Below are 12,738 nucleotides of genomic sequence, written 5' to 3'. Positions count from 1 at the left end.
CTGCTCTACTTGATTTACAAATGGATGATTTCCTGATTTTGTTTTCTGTCTTACCTCCCCACTCTCTCCATCCTACACAGTCACTGGATGAGGTAAAGATACAAATGGATAGGGCAACAGGAGAATGTTTGTCTGAGGGTTTTCTGATGAGTGCTGAATGTAGGTTCGATTCCCACTGTCACTTAACCCTTCATTGCCCTAGGTTCAAAGATTGTGAGCCTGCATCTATTAAATGTAAGCCACTTTGATTGTACCACAGAACAGGCATATATCAAATCCCATTAGCATGGAGTGGAGGAGTAGCCTAGTGGTTAGTGCAGTGGACTTTGATCCTGGGGAACTGGGTTCGATTCCCACTGCAGCTCCTTGTGACTCTGGGCAAGTCACTTAACCCTCCATTGCCCCTGGTACAAAATAAGTACCTGAATATAGCTTTGAATGTAGTATATCAAGTCCCATTCCCTTTCAGAAGAGAGTTAAAAAGCAAAGGCACATCCAGAGGAAATGGGGACAACCAACTGATTGATTCTGTGCAGTCCACGTAAATGGGGGCCAAGAACTCTTCATGTTAGTGTTACATGGCACAGGTATGTGTGGGCGATGCTACAGGGGTTTCAAGCTTCCATGATGGCAACCCAGACAGACGCACCTTTGCCTTCTAGCTACTAACCAGGCAGCACAGAGACTGGAGGGGAGATGAGGGGCAATGAAGAGTCTGAACACTCTTCACTACATAAAGAAGTGGAGTGGAGGAGTCGCCTAGTGGTTAGAGCACCGGTCTTTCAATCCAGAGGTGGCCGGTTCAAATCCCACTGCTGCTCCTTGTGATCTTGGGCAAGCCACCTAACCCTCCATTGCCTCAGATACAAACTTAGATTGTGAGTCCTCCTGGGACAGAGAAATATCCAGAGTACCTGAATGTAACTCACCTTGAGCTACTACTGAAAAAGGTGTGAGCAAAATCTAAATAACTCAAGAAAGAAAGAAAACAAAAACTGGGTGAGAACGTTTGCCATGAGACCTCAGAAACACCAGCATTTCTACCACTGAAACAGGGAGAATAAGGGGGGAGGGGTGTGAAGGAGGGAGGAAAGCTATGAAAAGGTTTGAATTTTCAGCAGATGAACCTAGTCCACAGCCAGCTAAGGACAGAGACTTGTAGTGTAAAATTCAATAATAGTTATTACAACTGAATAAGCCCTCTCCTGGAGGCTCACCTAGCCAGTCTGGTCTTCAGGATAGCCACTATGAATATGCATGAGAGAGATTTGCATGCACTGAGTCTCCCATGCATGCAAATCTAGCTCATGTATCTTCACTGTGGTTATCCTGAAAACTAGCAAGTTAGGTGTGCCTCTGGGAGACACTTGAGAAGCACTGGGATAAAGGTGTAAAAGAAACCATTCGATCTGCTTGAGCACTGCATGGCTGGATTGAGGTGCTGCTGCTGCTGCTGCTGCAAAGCTATATGGGTAGATCTCAGACTTTGGCACATCTTAGAAATGCAGGGATGAAGATTCAGAGAGATGGAAGCAGGATCAGTTCTCTGGGATTTTCCAAATGCAATAGCTCGGGAGTGAGAAGGTTCACTGCATATAAGGCACGCTCTTTAAGGACCTCTTGAAGAGAGGGGTGGTTGCTGTCATCCTACGACTTCTAACAAGCTTATAGTAGCCTATAACATCATTAACAAATCTTTGGTTCTGTGCTTTTCTGGTAGCCACACAGCAGCCCGTGAAATTGCATAATCCGACCGTTTTTTTTAAATGTTTGGTCTTAAGAAGTAATTTCAAGTTGATCCCTTGAGTGTCATCAGTCTTCTGCTAAGTGCTCTATATCATCTTGTAATGGGATTGGCAAACCACCCAGAACCTAATGTTGTGAAAGCAATTTCCTAAATCTCTGGCTTCCCACCCTTCTGTAAACAACAGTGTCAAAATGAGTAAAGCTTTCTTCGTTTGACCTTGCCGGATGTCCTTGCTTAGAAGACCGAGCTAATATTTCTCATGGCTCCTTTCCAATCTCCTTCCTCCTTACCTACAAATATATGGAGGTATAATACACACATTTCTATTGATGAAGTCAACCTGAACATCTGATTAGCTCTGAGGAGACCATGTGATTGAAAAGAGGATGATGTAAAAACTATTGCCCTATAGAAAGGCAGTAGGGAGCAGTCAACTTGAGTTTGTCATCAGCTTGGTTGGCTGCTTTCTCAAGATGGCTTTGCAAAACAAATAGGGACTGACATTTTTTTTTTGTGGTAGAATCTGAAGCTAGTGTTATAGTAACATAGTAAGATAGTAGATGACGGCAGAAAAAGACCTGCGCGGTCCATCCAGTCTGCCCAACAAGATAAACTCACATGTGCTACTTTTTGTGTATACCTTATCTTGATTTTTACCTGTCCTTTTCCGGGCACAGACCGTATAAGTCTGCCCAGCACTATCCCCGCCTCCCAACCACCAGCCCTGGCACAGACCGTATAAGTCTGCCCAGCACCATCTCCGTCTCCCGCCACCGGCTTTGCCACCCAATCTCGTCTAAGCTCCTTAGGATCCATTCCTTCTGAGCAGGATTCCTTTATGTTTATCCCACGCCTGTTTGAATTCCGTTACCGTTTTCGTTTCCACTACCTCCCGCGGGAGGGCATTCCAAGCATCCACTACTCTCTCTGTGAAAAAATACTTCCTGACATTTTTCTTGAGTCTGCACCCCTTCAATCTCATTTCATGTCCTCTCATTCTACTGCCTTCGCATCTCCGGAAAAGGTTCGTTTGCAGATTAATACCTTTCAAATATTTGAACGTCTGTATCATATCACCCGTTTCTCCTTTCCTCCAGAGTGTACATGTTCACATCCGCAAGTCTCTCCTCAAAGGTCTTGTAACGCAAATCCCATACCATTCTCGTAGCTTTTCTTTGCACCGCTTCAATTCTTTTTACATCCTTAACAAGATACAGCCTCCAGAACTGAAGCTAGTATTATGGGTGTTCTTTGATTCCTCATTATTTTTTTCTTCCCATATTAATCAGTAATGGGGAAAAATAAACTTTGTTTAAAATGAGTCACTTACGATTAGACAATTCTTTAATCAGCAAGCTTTGGCATTGCTGGGTCCAAATGTTAATCGTGCCGCATTTAGATTATTGTAATGTTTTGTTTTTTTTTTGTATTTTTTATACCAGGAGAAATTGCAACTAATACAGAACACAGAAGTGAGACTGATTTTTAAACTGAATAGATATAGTAGTGTTTCGTCATGCCTTATCAAATAGCTGAAAGAATTAAGTTTAAAGCTGCTTGCTTGTTTTTTCAAATTTGATATGGTTCTACATTTGAATTGCTGATCAATATCGTATCATTACTTATCGGCCGATCTGATCGATTGTGAGAACAATTGGTTTTATCTCTGCCTTTTTATAACAAAATTTGGTTTTAGAAGATATTAAATTCAATAGTTTCTGTTTTGGGAGCTTCCTTATGGAATTCACTACCCTTTGTTATTAGTTGGATAATAACTAAATTTTAGAAAGAAATTTAAAATTTTTTGTTTCCGAAGGGTGATATGTGATGGGTTTTAATTGTTCAATGTATTGTTATTTGCTGTTTTATTATATAATTTTGTAAGCCACACTGAACCCTGGAAAGAGGAGTTTGGCAATATATAAGATCTGTTGTATTGGGGAAAAGAACATCTGCTTGCTTCTATCTCTCCCAACTCAGAAGGCCACAGCAACCTTCTCAGGGCATTAATTATGCTCTTTGGTTCGGGGAAATACAGGGCTTTATTCCAAAAGAATTTTTCCCCATGATGTTCCTATAGAACAGAATCTGTGCTCTCCATACTCCTGACAGGGGTGTGATACATAATATTGGGAATACTCAGGGATAGAAGAGATGCCAAAATGTCTTCTCCCAACAAGCAGACACCCTGAAGGGTATTATTCAGGAAAAGGAAGAGCTAAGAAAGATGTTTCATGATCCATCCAACTCCACTCTCTCTTCTCTCCAAGTATCTTGGGGAAGGGAATTCTCTGATTCTGGGGGTACAGAGCCTTAAAACTGAACGAAGATGACTCATCGCCAATGCAACCTAACTGCCACATCCAATCTGCGTACTCTAAAGAAAATAACCTTTCTAGAGCCATCATTGTGTCATTGCTTAATTCTTTTTAATAACATTTAAAAAAATGTGTCATTTTCATATACAGTTTTAAAACCTAGAGCTCTCGTAGAAAGCAAAATAGGGACAAGTACAAACAAAGGCAGAATAAAAAATAGGTTTACAGGTCATGGAGATATGTACAGCTATTTACAATCCTACAGCCCCTGGGTACTCTAGCAGGAGCTGGTGCCTGATGCAGGTCATTCTAGGCAGGAAGTCCTTCCCGACAATGAACTTGGCATGAAATATGGTTTATATACTCAAGAGCAGGAGCATCTTTTCCTCCATGGCCATGCCATATTCATTCTAGTAGATATTCAAAAAGCTCTTAAGTAGTTGGCAGTGGTACCAGCTGCATAAGTGGGTTTTTTTGTAATTCACAGGGGTTGAGCACAAACCTTTGGATGTATCAGGTGTTATATGCAAACCCACCATAGTGAAGCGACAAACTGTGAATGGTGCACCTCAACTCGTTAGTCAATATCTTCAAGGAATCATATCGACTTGACATGGCTCATGTTCAGTCATGTGTTTCCTTGAAGATATCGATTAAAGAGTTGTGGTGCTCCACTGTGTTGTGTTTGCATTATGAAGTGTGGAGTTTGTTCTTCTGTTGCTGTTGATCAAGCATTATATGGCCAGAATTATCCATCCACAAAGGGGGCGGGATTTGGGGTATTATAAGGGTGATGCCGATCAGACGTGTAACGTGTGTAAATGATGATATTCAACCACTAACGCCCTAATTCTATAAAGTTGCATGCCCAGGTTTACAACCAGCAGTAGAGGATTGGGGGGGTGTCTAAAATAGCTCAGGGTCCAGAAGTAAAGGGGATGGGGGTCTTTAAGAAAAGTCAGGAACCAGAAGGGGCTCGGGGTGGGGGGTCTTTAAGAAAAGTCAGGAACCAGAAGTAAAGGGGCTGGGGGTGGAGGTATTTGAATAAAGTCAGGATCCAGAAGCAAAGGGGCTGTGGGTGGGGATCTCTGAGAAAGTTCAGGAACCAGAAGCAAAGGGGGTGGAGGTGGAGGTCTCTGAGAAAAGTCAAGGACCAGCAACAAAGGTGATGGGGGTGGGGGGGGGGGGGGTCCCCTGAGAAAAGTCAGGAACCAGAAGCAAAGGGGCTGGAGGTGGAGGTCTCTGAGAAAAGTCAAGGACCAGCAACAAAGGTGATGGGGTGGGCGGGGGGTCCCTGAGAAAAGTCAGGAACCAGAAGCAAAGGGGCTGGGGGTGGAGGTGGAGGTCTCTGAGAAAAGTCAAGGACCAGCAACAAAGGTGATGGGGGTGGGCGGGGGGTCCCTGAGAAAAGTCAGGGACCAGTAGCAAAGGGGCTGGGGTGGGCTTTCTGACAGTGTTACCTTAAAATCAAAAAGTAGCTTCAGACAGGGGAGGTAGCATTCACAGAATATAAATGATCTCCAGACATAAAAACTCAGGTGCTGGTGTGGTATCCAAAGCTCAAGAAAAGGGGCATTTGAAGTACTCAGAAAGCTAAACTACCAGGGCTTCACTGAGAACCAGAAAAGCCCAGTTCAAATCCCACTGCGGCCCCTTGTGATCTTGGACAAGATACATAACCCTTCAATCCCTCGGGTACAATTGTAGACTGTAAACCCTCTAGAGACAGGGAAATATCTACTGTGCTTGAATATAACTCACCCTGAGCTGCTACTGAAAAAGGCGTGAGCTAAATCCAAAAATTTTCCTGTTCTCGGAGATCAAATATTATGTATTTACTACATCGCAGTGTTGATAAGGTTAGTTTTGAAATAATGCACACGCACTGTTGGTTCGGTCAATTCACTTGAAATCTTATGACAAGAGCTATAGATATTGATATCTTTAATTCAAATATTCAAGATGGCTGATTGGTCTGTTGCTTATAATCTGCTTCTTTCCTTGTGCTTTTTTCTCCCACCCCCTCTTTTTTCAACTCACCACCTCTTTTAATTATCTTTTCTGGGGGAAATCTGGCAGTAGCCCACATTGAAAGTACATAAATGTTTCAACCTCCCCCCCCCCCCATCATTTGAAAATTCAATTCTATGTGTGCTGTTTATCCCCAAAACTAACCCTCCCCCCGTCCCACCCCTCTCCAGGAGCCCCTCTTTTTATTCTTGGTTTAAAGGGCACAATCGTGAAATGAAAGGGCATCATTTTCAATCAGTGCCATCTAGTCGGGTAATTTACGTAGTTATCCAGCTTAGATCCTTCAGAAAATAATCCTCTCTGTAAATGGCTGAATAAGTTCCCCATGTGTCCTTTGTGTGGAAAGTGATTCTTGAATTTCCAGAGGGATCATGGGGTATCGCAGAGCAGAAATGCAATGCCACCCCCAACCAGGCGTTGTGATTTTCCTCAGTCATCTTGCTGGGCCTTGTGACACTGTAATTATTATTATCGCTATTTTTTTTTGTTAAAAGAAATAATTCTTCAGGGAGCTGCCCTTGATTCAGACTAGGCTCCTGAGGTGGCAAAAGCATAGAGCAGTATTTTCTAAATGATGCTTAATACCTTAATATACAACTGCTAAGTCTTAACAATCACACAGGCCATACAGAAGACATGGTAAAGGTAAACATCGGCAGATAAAGACCTGCACAGTCCAAAAAGACGGCATCCTATGCAGGATGTGAGATCTTTCAATGGACCAATGTTCGGAATTATTCGATGGTGAGCTGTCTGGACCCTTATGCTATCGATCATCTTTGGACAATATTCAAGTGTTCTTTCTCCTCTCTTGCCTCCCTCAAATGTCAGCATTTCAATCCAATTAATGCAGAGAGATCCCCCCCCCTCATTTGAAGCTGACTTTAATTGGGGCGGAGGGAATATGGGTCTTGTATGCTTCTCTTTGTAGCATGGAGGGACCATTTGTACCCCATTCTGGGTGTGTTTGGAAAAGGATGAGTGAAAGGATTAATGAATGAATGAAGACTGTAACATCTTGCCTGAGATAAGGAGACGTATCCTTCAAGCAGATGAATTTCTGGTACTGTGGACTGGAATAACAGGGCAGATGGGATGAAAGAATGGATGTCTATCTGCCATCATCTACTACAAAAGGACATTCTCAAACTACTAGATTGTCATGGACTCTTTCATCATAATTCAAAGACATGTGGACCTCTTTCTAAGATCTGATCATGACATGGGATGGCCCTGCCCTAAACATAAGAGGGACTCTTCCACTTTGCCGTGCACAACTGTAGGCAACAGCTCTCCTTTCAGATCACCCCTGGCCGTAGTCTGATTATATTCACATTTACAAGACTCTTTCTACAGGTGAGTTTGCTTCAACCTACACAGTAGGATTTATTTCCTCCTTTTATATGGAGTTATATTGCAAAATCAATCCATGTCTCTCTCTCTCTGTACATATATATATAAGTATATATATATATTTATACACATATATACATACACATACATAAACTCTTCGAAAGATCATTTCCTTTTGGATGTGTTTTCATTGTCCCAGACCACTTGTTTGCAGAAGCAAGGTTGTCCTCTCCGTCCCCTGTCCATGGTCTCCCCCCTTGGATACCAAGTGAGGACAGAGTCTGCCAGGCCAGGCATAAATTCAACACAGTTCACTTCATTTTGGGGAAGTCCGCCAGCCTTACAAATTGGCCCCCTTCCCCATGGTCAAGAGGGAGGGGCGGACACCCGGCTACATTATTGAGTAGGAGTCTAACTTAGAAGCTGTTTCCAGCAGAGTCTTACTTTTCACAAGAAATAAGTACAGTTACAATAAATTAACAGCTGTGGATTCCATCAGTGCACTGATGAACAGACTTAGGCTCAGTAGAATCAGGAAGAAGTTGGCCAACAGGAACATCAGAGGTGGCAAAACATGAACACTTGTTTGAGGACATGTGACCTGCTCCCCATCCTACTGCAAATGTCAACAATAACTTGACGTCTTTTCTTTCAATATTTTTGATCTTGTGGTCTCCACCCTTCAAACAATAAAAGATAAGTGAGCTATGAATACATTCCTTACAAGCAACATTGTTGTGTCTTTGCTGATGCAAGGGGTGAACAGACACACATTCGGTCCTATCTTGCCTCAGCAGCTGCTACTGCTGTTGAGGTGTTGGCGCCTGGAGGACTCCTTGGCGACGGACTGCTTCTTTGCTCCCCCACTCTTCCCTGTGCTCGATTGTTTTGGCTCACGATGTTGCAGTCACCCCCACATTGCTCATGTTTGACCAGGTAAATGGGCTGAAGTTATCAGACCTAGCACCTTCATTATATGAAGCCACCTTCTTTTCTTAGGTTGTGACCGTTATATTTTTAAGTGCTTTTGGCCTAACGTAACTATATTCCCCCAACTTCTTGAGCAAAACACTGCTTTGAAGACTACTTTAGCCTCGAACAGGAGAATTCAGTGGCTTGAGCTTTTCTTTCTTAGAGCAGCAAAGCCAGCCTGTTTAGTAGTTGAATGGGTTGGCGACTTTCACTGGAGAAGATGGCATAAACACTGGTGTAGGTGGCATATCTGGTCTCAAAGAGGTGGTTCTCTTAATGCCATTTCGTGGCAAAGGGGTTTGTTCAGTATAGCTGTGTTGCCTTGATAGAAAGATATTGTGTGCTTCCAAGGGCACAGATGTACCAGTTGAATGCATCCGTGTCAGCAGTGCAGGGGCTGGGTGTTGCCTGGTGGCCTGGCTTAAGCTGTGTTGCCTTGAGAGCATTGCTGCACTTGGGCCAATGTTGATAAGCTTCTGTGCAGAGGACAGAGAATGTCTTTGGGATGGATGTCTCAGTTGCTTTTCCATGCAGGACTGACGGGGTACATCGGGTGGAATATCCAGCCTACGGGGTAGGCTGTCCCTGGGGAGCGTGGAAGAGCTGTAGTATGGTGCGTTTTCAGTATCTGGAATTTTTGGCTGAACTCTGTTATCAAATGACATGGGAGAATGAGGGCTCAGGACTTGCTGGTTGATGGGAATACTGCCTGTCATTTTTCTTGGAGACCCACTGGTTTCGTGGAGGTGTTTTAAAAGCTCATCCAGTGTGGTTACCTCGACCCCCTTTGGCAGATAACATTGGGAGTGACGAATTAGTACATGCTCTGAGTTTGGTACTTTCTTTTCTTCTAAGTAGCTGGTAAGAGGTGGGTCATATCCATGGATACTACTTGGGAGGACCATTGAACTGGAGAATTGAAAAACCTGGGAGTTTGATGAAGGGCTGTGGAAGACGGGACTCCTGAGCTGGGTCTCTTTGGCATTGTTGAAGTTTTGATTCTTTTCCCACTGGTTCTTGATGGCCTTCATGTTCTTCATTGGCAGCTCTGGTGTTGACTCAGGTGTAGGCAAGCCCGACAACTCTGGATGTTCTTTCATCCCAACTTTGGTCATTCCAGTCAGTTGTTCTCTTTCGCTGAGCAGCAGCGTTGTATAGAGCTTTGGAGAGGATGCCTCCAACATGCCATCCTTGGTTTGAGTGTCCAGAAGTCCATTCATCTTTGCCAAGCTTTTCAGGGAAAGAGGCCGCTGGATACTGGACTCTGGGTCCTTGTTCATGTGTTTGCTTTTCTGAAACATATGGTTGCAGTAGCAGGAAACAAACAGCCCAGAGAAGAACGCACCAAGGACAAAGGCTACGAAGACGCAGCCAATGAGGAATGTGAAATGGACGCTCTTAGTTGCTTCTTTAGTCTCGGCATCCTGCCTTACGCCTGAAAAATAACAGAGAAAGCAAATGCAATTAAAACAAGATGTGGGTGGGAAAGGGTTCTATCATTTATCACCTCGTTCATGACATCGCAGCAAGACACAACACTGAACAAAGGCGTTCATCCATCACGTTCTGTTCTCTAATGAGCATGCTAAGCACTCCTCGTAGATCTTTGCTTCCAGTCATGCCTTTGGTTGTTGAGAACATATCCACCCTGTTCTTAGACCCCTCTGTAGAAGTTCCACTGATTGAATCTGCAGGGGAACTACCCCCCCTAATCTTATCACCTCCATTGTAAAAGTTCCTGTCCTTTAACTTTTAACATGAAATGAATTGTTCAGATGGTTGCCTGGTCTTGACTCGTTCTGAGAATTTATATTAGCAAAGGGGTGTAGTTATCAACATGGCCTACCATTAAGATGCCACTTACTTTGGCTATTTTAGCACAGGTCCCATTTTATAAATAAGACCTACAGTGCGTTCTCGCTATTCAAGATGGTATGATTCTTGGAAAACTTTGTGAACTGCGATATCATGAATATTGAACCATTGTCCCTATGGGAAAATAGGGGTTTGGTTCCAGGTTTACCTGTGTTTCTAAAAAAAACCGCAGATAGCGAATAATAAACTCTACGGGAGTTACGGGGTTAGGTTCCCGCTTTGGAAAACCATATAGGATTGGTAGCTTGTAACTCATTCCCTAGACGCTTGATGGCCATTCCCTGAAGCAAACACCAAAACGAGAAAAGCAAAAGTGAAGGCAAAGAAGGTGTTTTGAAACACGCCTATCTGCAAATATGTGAACGAAGCGGCGTGAATAGCAAATAGTGGTCTCAAAGCACGTTGCTGCGGATAAGTGAAATTGCAAAGACCGCCGAACGTGTGAATAGCGAGAACACACTGCAGTTACTAATAGCTTAACAATAAAGTAACATGTCCCCCCAAAGTTGATAACTTCCCCAAAGTGTCTGTCAAGAATAGGGGCCAGCTCAGTGAGTATAGTGGGCACCCACAATATTGGAAAAACTTCACTGTATCCAGGGAAGGGTAAACTTTGTTGAATTTAGCACCCCCCCCCCCCCCCAAACACACACTTAAAAAGTTGGCTCCTACGCTCTCAGGCATCATTTTCAGAAACTCTGGATCTTAAAAAGACCTGCAACTCTCTGTAGCTTTCTGCATACACCTTACCTAGATTATTCAGCTCAACAAACTAAACTTTCCTAGATACCATATAGACTCCAATATAAACTCAGATATTTGGGCCTAGAAATGGGGACCTCATTTATATTTGAGTCTCTGATTCTTCCTCCCACCCTCCCTGATGGGTTACCTGCATTTCACTCCTCCTTTTCCTCCTTGCGGTTGCTGGCATTTCACTCCTCTCCGTCCCCCCGTTGACTGGCACTTCTGTTCCCCACCCTGATGACCGACACTAATATTCCCCACCGTGATGACCAACACTTCTGTTTACCCCCCCCCCCCCCCCCCAATGACCGGCACTTCTGTTCCCCGTCCCCCAATGAGCTGCACTTCTGTTCCCCCCTCCCCTAATGACCAGCACTTCTATTCTCTGCCTCACCTCCCTACAATGACTGGCATTGCTCTTATGGTTCTGATGCTAACGCTATATTTTGGGAGGGTTAAGAGTTCGGAGAGGGCAGGAGTTGGCAGACCTTGAGAACGCACAGATGCTCAAGGCCCCACACCTGCCCAGCACATAGAGTTAGTGTCAGCCTCAGCTAGCGAAAGAGCAATGCCAGTTGGAGGGAGGGTTGGGAGGCCGAGGTCATTGTTAGCGTGTATAGGTAATGGAAAAGTAAAAAAGGAAGCAACCCAAATGTTTATCTATCTCTTCTGGAGGTAGAAGAGTACTGTTTTGGAACAAGGCATTAAAATACAAAGGACAACAATATCTGGCGTAATAAGATCCAATGGTAACCCCATACGAACAATAAATGATTGAGGTGCTAAAGGAATATGAGTAGGAATCTAAGAAATTGTAATTTATTTTTACAAAGATTTGTCCAGAACTGCCTAGCTCAAAATATAAATGAATGTTCAGATCAGGACCATTTAGGAGGTGGGGGGGGGGGGGGGGGGGCACTGAATAAATCTCTAAAGGCTTTATGAATCCACTCTTTCCTTCTCTAACTGTACTCAAAAAAAAAAATAAAGGGCACAGACAGGCAGACAACAAATGAATTGAATTGCTGAATATAACATTTCTTTATCCTTTGGAATAGCTGATAGCTACAGGATTTGAAGTGGTTTTCAAGCTTGACTTTATGGCAAGGATGTCTTCTAGTCTTTGTAGACTGGCTGACCATGATCACCCAAATTTCTATCCTCAGTTTATATTCGAGGCAACCTTTCCGCACCCCACCCCCCTTTTTAGGGAGGAAAAAGTTACTTCGGTTTATATTTGGATGAGTTTATATATGGTAATTAGATTATTGTAACATGGTTTACGCTGGTCTCCCCTCCACCTTAGCTAAATAACGTCAAATGATACAAAACACGGCAGTTAGGCTTCTTAGCCACGCGAGGAGATCTGACTGAATCCTTCCCCTTCTGAAGCAGCAGCATTGGCTACTGATTAACTCCAGGATCCAATCTAAGATTTAGCCATTAGTCCATAAAGGAAGTCCATCTTATTTATCAGCTATGACTGTTCCTTACTCTACGACACGCGTAATTACGCTCGTCAACTGGGTGTCAATTGTTTTTGCCTTCCGTATGTTCGACACACTTCGAGCCTACAAGGCACATTACCTTTTATTTTTTGGGTACTTTACTTTGGAACTCCCTGCCAGCCGCACTCCAATGTGAAGCCTCTTATATGAAGTTTTGGGCCTCATTAAGACACACCCCTTCACTGTG

General features: G+C 43.6%; 2 protein-coding genes across 3 annotated transcripts in view; one reads left to right on the top strand and one right to left on the bottom strand.

The window, feature by feature from the left end:
• Window positions 1–12,738, top strand: part of TNFAIP8L2 (TNF alpha induced protein 8 like 2) — a 359,688-nt gene that overhangs the window by 29,793 nt on the left and 317,157 nt on the right. The window lies entirely within an intron of this gene.
• SEMA6C (semaphorin 6C) overlaps window positions 6,240–12,738 on the bottom strand; it is a 118,490-nt gene continuing 111,991 nt past the window's right edge. The window contains exon 19 of one of the 2 annotated variants that reach the window (XM_030188436.1): window positions 6,240–9,856. In XM_030188436.1, the coding sequence (XP_030044296.1) occupies window positions 8,604–9,856 (1,253 nt within the window). In that variant the 3' untranslated portion in view covers window positions 6,240–8,603. The remainder of the gene's footprint in view (window positions 9,857–12,738) is intronic. The other variant, XM_030188438.1, reaches the window with a different exon arrangement.

Source organism: Microcaecilia unicolor, chromosome 14 (genome assembly GCF_901765095.1).
Source record: "Microcaecilia unicolor chromosome 14, aMicUni1.1, whole genome shotgun sequence".
Classification (NCBI taxonomy): Eukaryota; Metazoa; Chordata; class Amphibia; order Gymnophiona; family Siphonopidae; genus Microcaecilia; species Microcaecilia unicolor.
Note: the sequence above shows the minus strand (reverse complement) of the source record. Positions and strands in the feature narration are given on the sequence as shown.